We start from the raw sequence: 13,800 nt of genomic DNA, 5'->3' as shown, positions 1-13,800 counted from the left end.
AAGAGAGGGGGGCAAAAGAACATGAATTGACCACCGCTCAGCGGTTGGCGTATACGAATACACAAAACCGGACCGCAAACGACAATCCTTTACGGAACGATCATGACCGCAACGGCCGGCCGGTGGGCCTTGTCGGGGCCAGAAGCAGCTATCCGCAAGACGACGACCTTCGCCGCCGCGGCGCTGCTCTTCACTTCCCTGGTCTCGGCGCAACAGACGTTCCCATACGTTCCGACGACAATCTTGCTCTCCTCCGCCTTGCCGGGATCATCAGGCAATAACAGCAACCATGGCCTCGCATACATCTTTCACCAGGGTAGTTCCGGCGTCGAGCTCCTGTCGGTGAACGCCTCTGCTACCGTCGACGGCGCTGCCAGCCTGCAGACGATATCGACGAGCTTGCCGTTCCTCGACGATGCGACCAAGACGACGGCTTTCCTCCCCACTATGGCAGACAATGGGACCATTGTGGTTCAGGCGGGGGATTGCAAGACGGCGGAGGGCTACGATATCTGGACATATACTCCAGGGGCGGCATCAGGGTCTTCGAGCTCTTCAGGATCCTGGTATAAGACTTCAGCAACACTGCCTAGCAGCGCGGACTCGGACGCAGGTCCGTATGCTCTTGGTGCAGGTATCAGCTTCTCGTCGACCCTGGCGCCGAGCATGTCCGAACCTGTACTGTACTCATTCGGCGGCATGTGTCTGGCGCCGACAACGGACGAATCTACGTGGCAAGGAAACGGGACATATACGAAAACCATGTTGAGAGTGGCTCCTTCAGACTCTGTGGCTTCGGGGTACTCAGCCAGCTTCATCTCTGGCAAGGGTCCCGCCTACGCCGAGGCGGGGTTCTCCTTCACGCCCCTGAGCCCGTCAATCTCAAACCGGTCCGGCATCGTCACGCAACAGAACCGCTACGTTTTGCTCGGCGGCCACACCCAGCAGGCCTTTATCAACATGAGCTCCGCCGCCATTTGGAACCTGCCAGAGGAGTCGTGGAACTTTGCGACAGTCAGCGCCACGCGCGTCGGAAGCAGCGAGCTCGCGGTCAAGAACGTCGAGAAGCGCGCGGCGACGCAGGTGGAGAGCCGGTCCGGGCACACAGCGGTGCTGAACGAAGATGGAACTGCGCTCATTATTCTGGGCGGCTGGGTTGGCAGTGTATCTCAAGCTGCTTCTCCGCAGCTTGCGCTTCTCAAGATGGGTGATACGTACGGAGACTGGACGTGGTCGATTCCATCTCAGCAACCGGATGGTGGCATATATGGCCACGGGGCAGCGATTTTGCCTGGCAATGTAATGATGGTTTACGGAGGATACGAAATCACGACTTCAGGATCCAAGGCGAAGAGACAGTCAAGCGGGACCGGGCTCAGGTTTCTGAACATGACTTCTATGGCATGGAGTTCGAGCTACACGAACCCAAATCATGCGACATCGTCGAGTGGATCCAATAGCTCCACCGGAAACGACAACATCAAGAAGATTGGACTGGGTGTCGGCCTCGGCGTTGGGCTTGCCGCAGTTCTCGGCGCCTTTTTGGTTTACTATTGTTACAAGAGACATTTAAGGAAGAAGAAGGAGATGAGAGAGGAGACGGTGCGGTCTCTAGCGCAAGATGCGACACGATTTCTGCATCCAGAAGACGATATGATGGAGCGGGATGGCGGATCGGCATACCCCTGGACGAGCCATTCTTGGTACACGGGAGGTCACGATCCTTACGAGACGATCGACAGATCGCTCGGCTACGAATCGTTAAGGACAGGCCATGGTCCGGGCAACAACCAAGGTGTATATCAACAGCCGCCCGGTTTGCTCATTCCGCGCAAACCCATACCTCGCGCGGCAAGAGGCGCATACCAACCAGCAGCGAATCTCACCACGCCAGGCCACATCCACCCAATCTACGAAGCAGATGAAGATGACCCCGAGCACGTCAACAGAAGGAGGGATCAGGAGCCCGCGACACCTACCACACCGGGGCACGCCGACCCGTTCATGACGCCGACGGGGTCCGTCCCGATCTTGACCCCCGGCAACCGAAACTCCATGACGCCCAGTCCAGAGGCCCTCCAGCGCCGCAACACTGAGGTGCAGGACTGGCAGTCGGACATTGACGCTACAGAAGCCCTCCTGGCTCGAATGCCCTCGCGCCGCAATAGCCGCGTCTCCCCAACAAGGCGCGCGTCTATGCGTTCGGCGCGGTCCATGGCAGATGACGAGCGGACGGCCAGCAACGTCTCCGAGTCGGCGCGGAGTGCTATCAGCGTACCCACGCGCTCGGCGTCTGCGAGACGAAATAGTACAGGACCGAATAACCTGACCATCATCACCGATAACCGGGTAGGCACCTCTTCGTCGTCAAGCAGCAGCGGGCACACATACTCCACCGCCAAGACAACCTTCAACGCCCTGCAAGCCGAGGGTCCCTCGCTGCTCCTCCAAGGCCAGCGACCACGCAACGAGCACGACGACGACGAAGAGGACTTTGTACACATCCCCAGCAGCCCCAGCAAGCACAAGCCCCGTCGATCACTCGGGTGGCTCGGCAGTCTCCGGCGCGTCTTCAGCAGCGGCGTCAACAACAACTCGTCCGACTCGAGCGACCACGAGAGCCCGCGGCGGTTATCCCTCGACCAAGTCAGCTCGGACTACGAGCCGCGGCTGGTCGGGCTATCCGGGATCGGCGGCGCCGAGCTCCTGCGCAGGAAGCAGGGCCGGCACGACTGGGACATTGACCAGAAGTCGCTCGACGAGTGGGATATCGAAAAGGCGATTGAGCAGCGGCTGGTGCAGGTCATGTTCACGGTGCCCAAGGAGCGGCTGCGGGTCGTCAACGCCGAGATTGAAAAGGAGGAGGAGGCGATCCTCGTGGACCCGGATAAGGACGAGATGGAGGGCCTCGACGGGGCGGATCTGGAGAAGAGGGCTCTCGCGGAGGAGTATAGGGATAAGGGCAAGGGCAAGGAGATTGCTCTTGACGACGATGACGACGATGACCCGGGATCCCGGAATAGGGGCGTGTATGCGCGCAGACCCGAGTCGCCGAGCACGGGGTCGCCGGTGCGCGGACGGAGGTTACTCCACCTCCCCCCGCCAAAGGACGACTCTGGGGAGTCTTCTCATGGTCACGACCACCCGCTGCCGAGCCGGGAAGACTCTGCGGAGCCCCGGCCGTCGCTGACGCTTCGTACGGCCGAGGTCGTGAGCGTGGCGAGGCCGAGGACGAGGGTCCTCGAGATGGTGGAGAGCTTCGAGTCGAGGAGCAGGGAGACCAGTCCGTCGCTCGGCTAGGCGCCGGGTGATGATCACAAAGGACGTGGGGACTTTACCCTGTTTGACTCGTTTTCTGCCGTCGGACCTGCTGCTGCTGCTGCGTTGGCGGAGTCTGGATCGGGTACTTTCGATGTCTGATTAGACGGACCATGGGGGGGGGGGGGGGGTCTGGTGGGGGGGGATCCGGGGGGGGGTTTGGTTTTTTTTTTTCCGGGGGGTTTGTTTTTGGTGTTGTGTGTGGGGGGCGGGCGGGGTGGGGTGGGGGGGGTGGTGTGGTGGGGTGGTTGTGGGGGGGGGGGGGGGGGGGGGGGGGGGGGGGGGGGGGGCTCTGTTGGTCGTGAATCCGTCGGGGCCTTTGTCTTTTTTTGTCCCGCTGGTCTAAAGCGTATCTGCGTTGGGAGTTTCTCGAGGCGTTTTGGGTTTTTGCTGGATATCAACCGCCGTTCGTTCCAAGGAATCTAGGAGGGAGAAGGGGGGGGGGCCCCCAGTCATCTGACCTGTGTATGTGTGCGTGTGTGTGAAATGGGAAGAAGGGGGTGGGGGGGGGGGGGGGTTCAAACAGTGTATACAATGGAAATATCTGGGAGTCTTTTGGCCTTTTCCCGTTCGGCGTGACGGGGATCTGAATATTGAGGGACGGACAAATCATGGGATATTTTATTGGAGGGGAGAGGCAAATTTGTTGTATCTTGTGTTTAGTTTTACCACGGCGAATGTGAAGGCGTATCTACTGTCGCTTACGTTACGAACCAAATCGACTTTTGGATCTCGCATGTAGAAAACTGGGCAAGCGTGTGAATACTTTTACGTTCAAAGCGTGTGGATACATCAGTACTTTAGTCAACGAGCATCAATCACGGTAGAGATCTCATAGCCAAGTTGACAGCGCCAGGACCATTCAAGATTGTTTGTAAATGTGTATGTTCATTCCCACCTAGCTAAATGATGTGGTATCTCGTAAAGAAAAACAAATAAACGCCGATTTTTCCTATGCATTGCCTCCCACCTTGAACCCCCCCAAAAAGACCAAACGAATTCCCTCAAACCTTATAGTCGTGAAAGGGTTCCAGCAGTTCCTCTTAGACCGCTGACTATTATCCAACATGTGAACCGTCGCGATCTGTGACTTTTGTCCAAGAATAAAAATCTTATATACATGGCTCGGTCTAAAAAGCCTGACCAGGCCCCGGCTGCTGTTCGTGCGTCTGGTTCCCGTACGGGTGACTGGCATGCGGTTGTTGCTGACTGCCAAACGCCTGGTTCTGGTATGCTTGTTGCTGGTACGCCTGTTGCTGAAGGGCCGGATGTCCGTAGGCGCCGTTCATCGGCGATCCAAGAACAGGACTCTCTGGCATGATGGAGGCGGCTGCTGGGCTTTGTGGTGGTCCCCAAAGCGCTTCTCCTACCCTTTGCTGCGTCAAGTCGCGGGGACCTGCGACACCCAGATTTGCTGGTGCTGCCGGCCCCGTTCTCCCCCATTCGCCGTTGCTGGGCCCCGGGTGTGCCGAGTGTACTGGCGTCATGCCCGTCTGCTGTTGGAAGCTCTGGTCTTGGTAGGGCGAAATTGGCGACATGGGCGACAAGGGGGACACCGGGCGCGCGGGACGGCGTGGCGGAGACATCTGCGAGGGATTCGGTTGGGCGTGGGCGATGAGGCTGTCGCTCTCGTTACCAGGGCGCTGGGGTCGTGGAGGTGGTCGCGAGGGTTGCAGGTATGTGCTGCGGCGGAATTCGGTAGCGATTGGAAGGTGATCGGTGCTCTTGACACCGGCGGGATGGTACCCCGTGTCTCCGCCCTTGTCGAGGTCGTCCATGTCGAGGCTGGCTGCGGTCTTGTAGCTAGGGTCCTCGTGGCGGCGCTTGACACCGCAGAGCAGCCAGCGCATACCGCGACCAAAGGCCTTAACAAAGTCCCACAGGTTAAGGGCGTCTCCGACAGCCTTTAGACCCATCCATCCGCCGGCGGGGGCCGTATGGACGTTTTCGCGGAGGGGAGCGTGGCTATCTCGAGAGTCCGCGGACGGGTAGTATGTGGTTTTGGCGCCCGGGACATAAGGGGCGTAAGGGAAGGCCCAAAGATGGAGGAGGGCGAATAGTGCCATTTCGAAACACAGAAGAAGGGCGGGAATGCCGACTTTGATGTCCGGGTAGGCCAGGACTTTGTTCGGGTGGACAAGGTCGAGCGTCGAGGTGGCGAGGGAAATGCAGGTGACCTGCCAGAAAGAGAAGAAGACCACAAGCTTGATGGCAAGGACCTTGAGGAAGGGCGAATGCTCCTTGAGGGGTTCTCTCATCTGGACGTAAAACTGAATGACGGAGTACATGGCAATAGTGACGGCCACACAGTTGATCGAGATGACCTGTTTCTGTTAGTGAAGAACTCCAGATGGCCTAGGGGGCAAATAAAACATACCCAAATGTGAGCAAAGACTGGGTTATTTGAGCTTTCGCAGTAGCGGTGGAAGTATTGGGTGACGACGGCCGTGACAGTCATGGCGACGCGGATAAAGACGTAATGATATACACCAATCCAGATGACGTTGAACCAGGTCAAGCCGCTTTTGGGCGTGCGCCAGGGTCCTCTCTGTCCTCCACAGCACTTTGCAAACCAATCGAGAGGCCAGACCCAAGGCTTGATGGGGTAAAGATTGCGGAAGTAGTCTTTCTGGGTATGGACATCCGGGGCGAGATAGTGGCACATGAGCGAGAAGAAAGATGCGATGGCGAAAGCCTCGTAGCAGTCGCTCATGAGCTGGAAGTAGACCGCGTGCCAGTAGTACCAGAGTTGAAGGAATGAGGAGGCGGCGTAGACGGGGACCATGAAGAGGATACGGATGATCTGACGCTGCTCGCGGGGCTTGGTATAGTTGATCGAGTGCATGAAGACGAGGTAGAAGGAGAGGCATATTGCGACGATGGTGCAGGAGCCGGCAATGATCAGGGCGAGGTCGTGGAAGGTCAGGGGACCAGCGATGAGGATCTCGGAGCCGGGAAGGACTGAGAGAGAAGAGGGCTTGTTAGTTTTCTTGCACGATGCGGATGTCTCACGGGGATAGGGTTAGGGGATTTCAGGGTCGAGTGACATACTCCTCAGCTCTTCGAGCGTTGAATTACACGTTAAATTCATGGCGACGACAGCTCAGCACCGTGCCGAGGGGTGACCTCCGGAGGACGGGGTATCGTGTACGGAACGGAAGGCCAGCAAACTATGGCAGCGGGTTACGGGAGGACTATAAGCGGCGTGGCAGGAGCAGACGATGACGATGTCGGTGTGGATGAGGTTGGTGGGTTGGGGTTTAACGGTTGTGCCAAGACTGGTGCGCTGCAGGAACAGAGCGGGTGCCGGTCTTGGCAGAGCTTGGTCGCCTGGTGGCTCTGGATTGCGTTTGGGGCGGGTCGCGTGGTCGCAAACGGACTCGCAGAGGAGAAGGAAAAGGTCGAATTTCGAATTCAAAATGACGGATTCGTGATTCGGGATGGCTTCCTCGTTATAATTCTACCGGTTCAGAGTGAATTTCTCCCTTCAATTCGCGCCGTGTCTCTCCCTCTGAGACGAGACGAGTACGGTTGTGGATTTCTGTGGGTGCTAGAAGATCGTGGCCGAGTGGTTCAGAAGGGATTGTCTTTCCTCAGTCCGCGCCCAGTAATGTAGTCGCACGTCGATCCTCCTCTTGCAAGATTCCACAGAAATACTAACGGTCCGTCGCGCGCAATTACAGAGCTGGGGGTTTTCCTTTTCGTCGTTGGTCGGGGTTCGGGGTATCGTTTCGGTCTTCGTTATCGGGAGTGTGACGTTGAATAAAATGCAGTTTGGTATGAAGAAGGTATTTTCGGTCAATCGATGGAGGATTCCCGCGGCCAAGAAGCAAAAACAAAAGAGCAAGGCAGAATCGGAAGAGTAGACAGACGCGCACCAAGGAGACGGCCGTTGTGGTGAAGGGTTTGGAAGGAGGGAAGAAGAATGACGAAAGCGCAAGACTTGGAGGGGGGGAAATTGGCGAGAGACATACAACCCGTTACTCAGGAGGTAAGCACCAAAGCAACGAGCATGCTTCCTTCCTCAAGCTGTAGGAGGTACTCCGTAACTTAGTAGGGGACCAGGGGTACCGGGTACTTCGAGATGCATTACCTAAGGTGCGGCGGCCCAGTGGGTGCTAAGGCAATGGAAAGAGTCCGGGGCCGTTTGCCAAGTGGCTGAGTGCCAAGGGTCGACGACGGAGCGGACGCACTAAGATTACAGGGCCGCTGACGACGGCGGCATCCAGTCAGCAGCGAGATCCCTCCCGCCTCCGGGACAACGCAGCGCCGCCCTTCAGGGGTTTCCCCTTCACATGGCCCTTTTCGTCTCGACTTTTGGGGCTGCTCAGCCGTACCAAAGTACGCAGTACACAGCCGTGGCGCGCGTGGAACAGCATCATTGTTCAAATCCACCTCACCAAAACTGCATCGTCCAACATCGGATGCTCAATGCAAAAGAGCGTCACCGCCTTGCTATGATCAGTGCCGGTTACCGAAGACATCTATTTGCAGCATCGTCTGCCTTATGTTGGGTACATCTACGCCACACTCTCACCGATGCGAAATCAACATCATCAGAGTATTTATTCGTACCTCCTATGGGCAAATGTGAACGCGTCACTCGTACGGGGCAATCTCATTACCATCTCTTATTTCAATCTTTTTTTCCTCGCCGTACGGAGCACTGCGACGGGCTATGAACAGGGATCCAACACCAAACAGCCGGGCTCCCTCCTCCCCCTTCCCTGGGCCCCTTCCTCAAATCTTGTCCCTCCCGCGCGGCGTTTTAGAATTCGGAAACGAAGGAGAGCAGATTAGAAAAATTTGATCCCTACTTATTTTGCGACCCAAGACTCGAAGCTATGAACGAATTGCGGAACAAGACCGACTCTCACTGGCTGTTTAAAATCCCCGATATGACCACCGCGGATGGGATGTGCAGCGGGTGCGCACGCACAGCGGCATGATGGATTTTGACTGCCATGCACTGATCTTTTGATGATGCAGGGACTCGGCCTCGATCAACCTCGAGCACATTCAATCAACGTCATTCTTTTCGTCCGAGCAATCTTTCAGTCTCCTGCACAGCAAAACTCTCTCCCTCCCTCCTCGCCGCCGCCAGGCGGCTGATCAAACACACGGCCCATCGCAATGAGACGAACACCGGACGGACTGACAGATGCGACGTCACAGGCCTCCCAAAGAACGGGGGAAACCCGATGCACGAAAAAGACACTAGTGAGAAAGAGAAGCACATTTACCATCCCCTCAGGAATACCACCAAATCATCATCGCGATTCTGCCTCACTCATACTATGTATTAATTACCGCGGCCCCGGGACCACGACGACGAAGCAGAAAAAGTCAACGCCAACGTGCCAAGCCTGCCCCCCATGTTCCTTTTTTATGTTCCTAGAGACGCGACGACATCCCACTTTCCGCACACCTCTCCGCCGTACGGATACCCTAACTCGATATCCGTACAAGTTCCCATCTCAAAAATACTCTCTGTCCATGCCAACCAGAAAGAGGTTATTCCCACATCGTCAGCCACAATTGAGGCGCGGTCGTCGTATACCTATAGCCCCGGTCGACAGTACCTTGGTTCTCGCATTCCAGGCCCATCTCATTTTGGCATTTGCGCTCCTCTTCTATCAAAAATACGAGTCAAACCAACATTACCTATTCGTATTACTCGTATACGGAAAACCGACCGCGTATTTCTCTCCCATCAAATCTGCCCAGTCTCTTCACAACATCTTCAACTCCTCCGTACATACACAGAATAAGTGCAGCCTGCCATTCATCATTCGTGTGCTGTTCATCATCCTCTGTTTGTTTCGGTATGTACTCGCCCCTTCCAATCTCACCTTGCCCATATTCAATGTCTCTCACCTCCGAAACTCAGTTTCGGCTGTGACTTTGTACTACCACCCTAAAACGCCCCCCCCATCTCGAACAACAACCTCATTACTTTTCAGCCCCAAATGACCTCCCCCTCCCCCGTCATCTAATTCGGTTTTGTTTCGAAACATGCAGCCTCCCATCGATCCATCAATCCCTTCCCTCGCTCCTCGCGGCTCCCACGGTTGATGAAAGTATGCTTATGCCACTTAAACACGGACGCCTCAAACCCGCCATCAGATCCCCAGAGCGGTTCAAAAACGCATTGAAGGTAATTCTGGTCGTGAAATAGGGGTGAGGGGGGGGGGGGGGGAATAGTGCCACCATCGACGCCTCCTTCCTTGGAAGCCCCGTCCACCGAGGAACGCGTCCGATCAAGAAGACACCAAGGCTCCTAGCGCTGCCAGTCCGCTCCAAAAAGAATCCTGCATACCTAACTATTTTGCGCATGACGCCAGTCCGCCCGGCTTGATTGAGCCTCATCTCGAACCTCCGATCAACAATACTAGGAAAAGGGGAATGATCTACGGTACACAGAAAATGACTTAGTAACGAGGCAAACTCCCAAACACAACAACACATGGAATCATCAGATCACCCATTGCTAAGAAAGTTCACTCAACCGACCTCCCTCTTAACTACCAACTGCAACTTACGACGAGAAAGGCGACATGGAACAATGGACTTTACCATCGTCAACTCCGTCGGGGGAGTCAGCATACATGGTAGCTGCTTAGGCATGTGAAATGTACACCCACAATCTCCGTATGAACAGTAATCCATTCTGTCTCCATTCATTCCATCCACACCCCGAATCCAGATAATCAGATCATATTACCCACCTCCGAAATCCGCTCTCTCCTTGTCCTCGCATCCAAAACTAAACGCTAAGCTTTTCCGCAAAAAAAAACACCCCCCCTAAAAATCGAATGAAACACCAGCAGCGTCTAATCACGTCCACCAGCTGCCCAAAATTTCCCTTGCCGCCAAATTACCAATGACATCAACCCGCCACCTACACACACACACATACATTGGAGTCAGGTATCCGTAAACAAAAAAACCCAACATGCATCTTCATCAGGGCTATCGTCTACGAGATTTCCATCAGAGGCTCAGAGCACAAAACTCACCCCACATCGAAAAGTTGCGATCGACCGCGCCTTGCTTCCGCCCATCCCCCCCTCCCCGGCCGTGACCTATCCGTACCTCTTCCGACCCTCCTTCTTCTTCCCTCTCTCTACCACAGTACAAGTAAGTACGAAGTACACAACTTCCAAGTTTTCAGGTTTCCTCACAACGCACAAACAAAATCCTTCCAACCAACCTTGGTCCTCCAACAGCAAGGCTCTACGCGAACAATCATAAGCAGTAAAAGAGTCTGAACCCCTGTGCCCTGTGCCATCTATGATTCATCCAACATGTGCCTCCGTCCATCGTTGCAACGTCCATCCCCCGTACTCCCGTATCCGATACGCACACACATACGCACTCGAGTCCCCGAGCCTTTTCCTCGCCGGCCCCGGTCCGACCCATCGAGAAAGGCTCTTGAAGCGTTGCCCGAGACTGCGGCGTTTGTCTTGACGCGATACTCATGATCATCACATACTCATTGTACACCATATGGCGAAGACATGCATCATTTGTACGCGTTCGATTGATATTATGATTGTCGTAACTAGCTACAGAACTTTTCTTCCGCTCCAGTGACCATTGTGCACAGTCTGCTGTTCGGTCCCCCAAGACATCCGGTGACGGGCTACACAGCCTGTAACCTCGACGCGAGGCCTCCATCTTGGGCTCAGCTCGACCAGCTTCGTGCAGCCTCCGCAGTCCCGGGTCACTCTATGACGTGTCGTGGATGCATCATCACCCACAAGTGTGTGCCCATGGAAAGAGGAATGGTGCCAAAACTGCTACCATTTGTAACCAATCTCACCCATCCGTCCATCGTGAATTTGTCCAAGTCGTTTCGCTGTTGGCTCATGGCCCGCTCGTGTATGTACAAATGCCGCCATCGTCATACCCTAAGAATCGTAGCCCGACTCTCGTACTGGGAAGGCAGGGCTCTTCGTCTACGATCACTTCCCTCGGCCTTGTAAAGAAACCCCGCCGATGTGGAGGATCGCCTTTGGGCTGTCGACAACTCCCAAACCGCCAGTCGAAAGGGGAGATAGAGAATTGAAATTATGGCAGCCGTCGTCCTCTGCGTTCGTGTTGCCCATGTGATGTGTTCGTGTTCGTGTTCAGTGGCCTTATGCCCATAATGTACTGCGGCGGATGTCGATCCTAACTGATCAACCTTATCACGCCTGGTGTTGCCGCGAGGGCCACCCAATCCAGAATCCTTCTATGCAGAGTCGTTAAATGAATGGAAACGCCGTCCTGGTATCTCAAAAACGCAATGCGAAGACCGAAAATTGGTACCTGGACCGAATTCGTGTACGTCGTAAACGAGTGTATGACATCTCGTTGTCTTGGTCCGCCCGATCAATCCATCGACCTTCAAGTGTCAGGATCCGGATTGGTCGCCCGCAAGACTGGTTGATGAACCTTGCGGGAGTAATCTTGGTCGTCGCGTAGGGTATTGATACTCTCTGCACTCTTGTTGTGCACGTAGAGGCCTCTCGGAAGAGGATCCAGGCGAGGGTCATGAGCGAGAAGGCGGCTCCGGCGATGATCGCTTGAGGCGTCGGGATCCCATCGTCCTCCATCAACAGTGACAACCATTTCGGGGTTTCGTGGCGAGCCGGTCATGCCGGCGGAACTACCACGATGGCTAGGCTCGTCGTACTTGTCGTTCTCGTTTTGCTGTTGTCTCCGACGTCTGAAAAACAAGAAGAGTCCCAGTCCTGCAATGGCCACAACAGCGGCAATAACACCAACCACGATTCCAACAACAGCACCGGTGCTGGGTCCATTCGACGACGATTGGCTGCCGGGCGTCAGTTCGGAGGCGCCCGTTGCTCCCTCGGTGCCCGTGGCAGTCGGCGTAACGAAGATGGTCCTCACGGTTCCGTCGGCTGTCACCGTTTGAACCGTCGATCTCGGTTTGCTACTACTCGAAGTCTGGATTTTCAGTCAGCGTTTGCTCGTGTCAGTGACACACCCCCTCATTTGTCAAATGCAGGTTTACGGGCACGGCATGTTGTTGGGACTTTTGAGAGCATACAGATGTTGTTGACGTAGTCGTCGTTTCCGGATCGGGCGTGACTGTGTTCTGAATTGTCTCAGTTTTTACTGTTGTGATGACTTGTACGGTTGTTGCAGGCGGGGCCGGAGGGGCCTGGTTTCCAGACGATTAAGCCAAGGCATCACACGTGGTGGAGGTGAGACGATGGAGTCTGGGGATGAGGTTCGGGATCGTGTAGGGTATGGAGATCACGCAGAATCACGCATGCAATTCACGATACATGGCTGAGGGGATTGTACTCACTTGTGTAGTAGTGCTGGCTGCTGCCTTGGACGATGACGAGCTGTCACCTCCGCTGCCGGCGGTGCTGGTAGGAGTCTTCGCCAGCGTCAGGTATCCGTAGTAGTTGGGCCTTGAGCCGCAGTGCTCGATGTCGTAGCCGGGACAGATATCATTGCATTTGTCGCTCACTTCGGCTTCGCTGGACGCGGCCGGCGCGACATCAGAGCACCAGCAGGACTGCCACTGGACAATGGCAAAGGCGTAGTTCTTGTCTCGACAGAAGTCGGTGCATAGTCCATTCGTCTGCCATGTGCTGAGATCTATTATAGATGTGAATTAGCCATTGCATGCGTGTGGGCAGAGGAAGGCAAAGGCAGAGCTGGCCGAGGATGTTGAAAGCCTCAAGTAGCGTTGCCATGTCATGTCTTCTTGGGAGGACTTCAACGTACTTGCGCTCATGGATGCCGTGTTCGTATTAGAGCAGAGGTTCTGCGTCAATTGTCGAGGCATGAGGATTTCGGGTTCTGGCGCAGCCTGTGCCATTGTCGCCCATGATGATAGCGCCAAGGCAAAGATGCCCAAGCATCTCGTCGTTCGTTGGGTGAAAGTCATGATGGATCCGTCCCGATAGACAATTGTACTGAGAGATTTTCGGTCAGTATAGACATTCGAGATTGAGGGGGAAGAAGTAATTTTAGGTTCACAAAATGAACTCGTAACCAATGGCTGGGCTTCACGGGACTCTGGACTTACACTTGTTGGAGTCAGACGCTCACGGGGCTGACATCTGACGTCTGGATCGGTCGGTGGGCGGCGGGAGGAAAGGTTAAAAGGTGCTCCCAAAGGTAAGATGCTGTGCCTGTCCTACACGACCACGCAGGCAAGCGGGAGACCGCAGGAGTCGTTGACGATGACCTTGAGAGTTGTCCGCAGCTGGTCCGAAGAGTATCGACTATCGTTGCTTGAAACTGGAGGGGTGAAAGCCGCAAAATAGGTGCCGACTCGAATGAGGTTGAGGCCGGGAGGTGGGAGAGAGAGAGAGAGAGAATGGGAAGGCAAGTAGGCCGGGCCGTGGCGTTTGGTACGAGATTTGTTGGCGCCAAGTGTGAATGGGGAAAGAGGGCGAAAGGGTTCGGATGTGAAAACCCAAGAGTGAACGCGGCGAATAATTACTGGCAGCC

At 55.4% G+C, this 13,800-nt stretch overlaps 5 protein-coding genes across 5 annotated transcripts; 2 read left to right on the top strand and 3 right to left on the bottom strand.

The window, feature by feature from the left end:
- Positions 1–102: 102 nt before the first annotated feature.
- CTAM01_02727 (uncharacterized protein) lies at positions 103–3,300 on the top strand (the record flags this gene model as incomplete). Its single annotated transcript, XM_060518765.1, has 1 exon — positions 103–3,300. The coding sequence occupies one exon, from the start codon at positions 103–105 to the stop codon at positions 3,298–3,300; it is 3,198 nt and encodes a 1,065-aa protein (XP_060386568.1).
- A 1,148-nt stretch (positions 3,301–4,448) lies between these two features.
- On the bottom strand, positions 4,449–6,409 carry CTAM01_02726 (uncharacterized protein; the record flags this gene model as incomplete). The annotated part of the gene is made up of 3 exons (XM_060518764.1): positions 4,449–5,642; positions 5,696–6,279; positions 6,370–6,409. 3 exons carry the CDS (start codon positions 6,407–6,409, stop codon positions 4,449–4,451), a joined length of 1,818 nt encoding a protein of 605 aa, XP_060386567.1.
- Positions 6,410–6,539: 130 nt separating this feature from the next.
- Positions 6,540–6,752, top strand: CTAM01_02725 (uncharacterized protein; the record flags this gene model as incomplete). The annotated part of the gene is made up of 1 exon (XM_060518763.1): positions 6,540–6,752. The coding sequence occupies one exon, from the start codon at positions 6,540–6,542 to the stop codon at positions 6,750–6,752; it is 213 nt and encodes a 70-aa protein (XP_060386566.1).
- Positions 6,753–10,566: 3,814 nt separating this feature from the next.
- On the bottom strand, positions 10,567–10,827 carry CTAM01_02724 (uncharacterized protein; the record flags this gene model as incomplete). Its single annotated transcript, XM_060518762.1, has 1 exon — positions 10,567–10,827. One exon carries the CDS (start codon positions 10,825–10,827, stop codon positions 10,567–10,569), a length of 261 nt encoding a protein of 86 aa, XP_060386565.1.
- Positions 10,828–11,709: 882 nt separating this feature from the next.
- Positions 11,710–13,453, bottom strand: CTAM01_02723 (uncharacterized protein; the record flags this gene model as incomplete). The annotated part of the gene is made up of 4 exons (XM_060518761.1): positions 11,710–12,273; positions 12,377–12,424; positions 12,641–12,939; positions 13,069–13,453. Coding segments are annotated over 4 exons (1,296 nt in total), but the record flags the coding sequence as incomplete, so codon positions are not given.
- Positions 13,454–13,800: the final 347 nt, after the last annotated feature.

Source organism: Colletotrichum tamarilloi (assembly GCF_030869305.1).
Source record: "Colletotrichum tamarilloi strain Tom-12 chromosome Unknown Scaffold_6.1, whole genome shotgun sequence".
NCBI lineage: Eukaryota > Fungi > Ascomycota > Sordariomycetes > Glomerellales > Glomerellaceae > Colletotrichum > Colletotrichum tamarilloi.
This window is presented reverse-complemented; position numbering and strand designations above follow the sequence as displayed.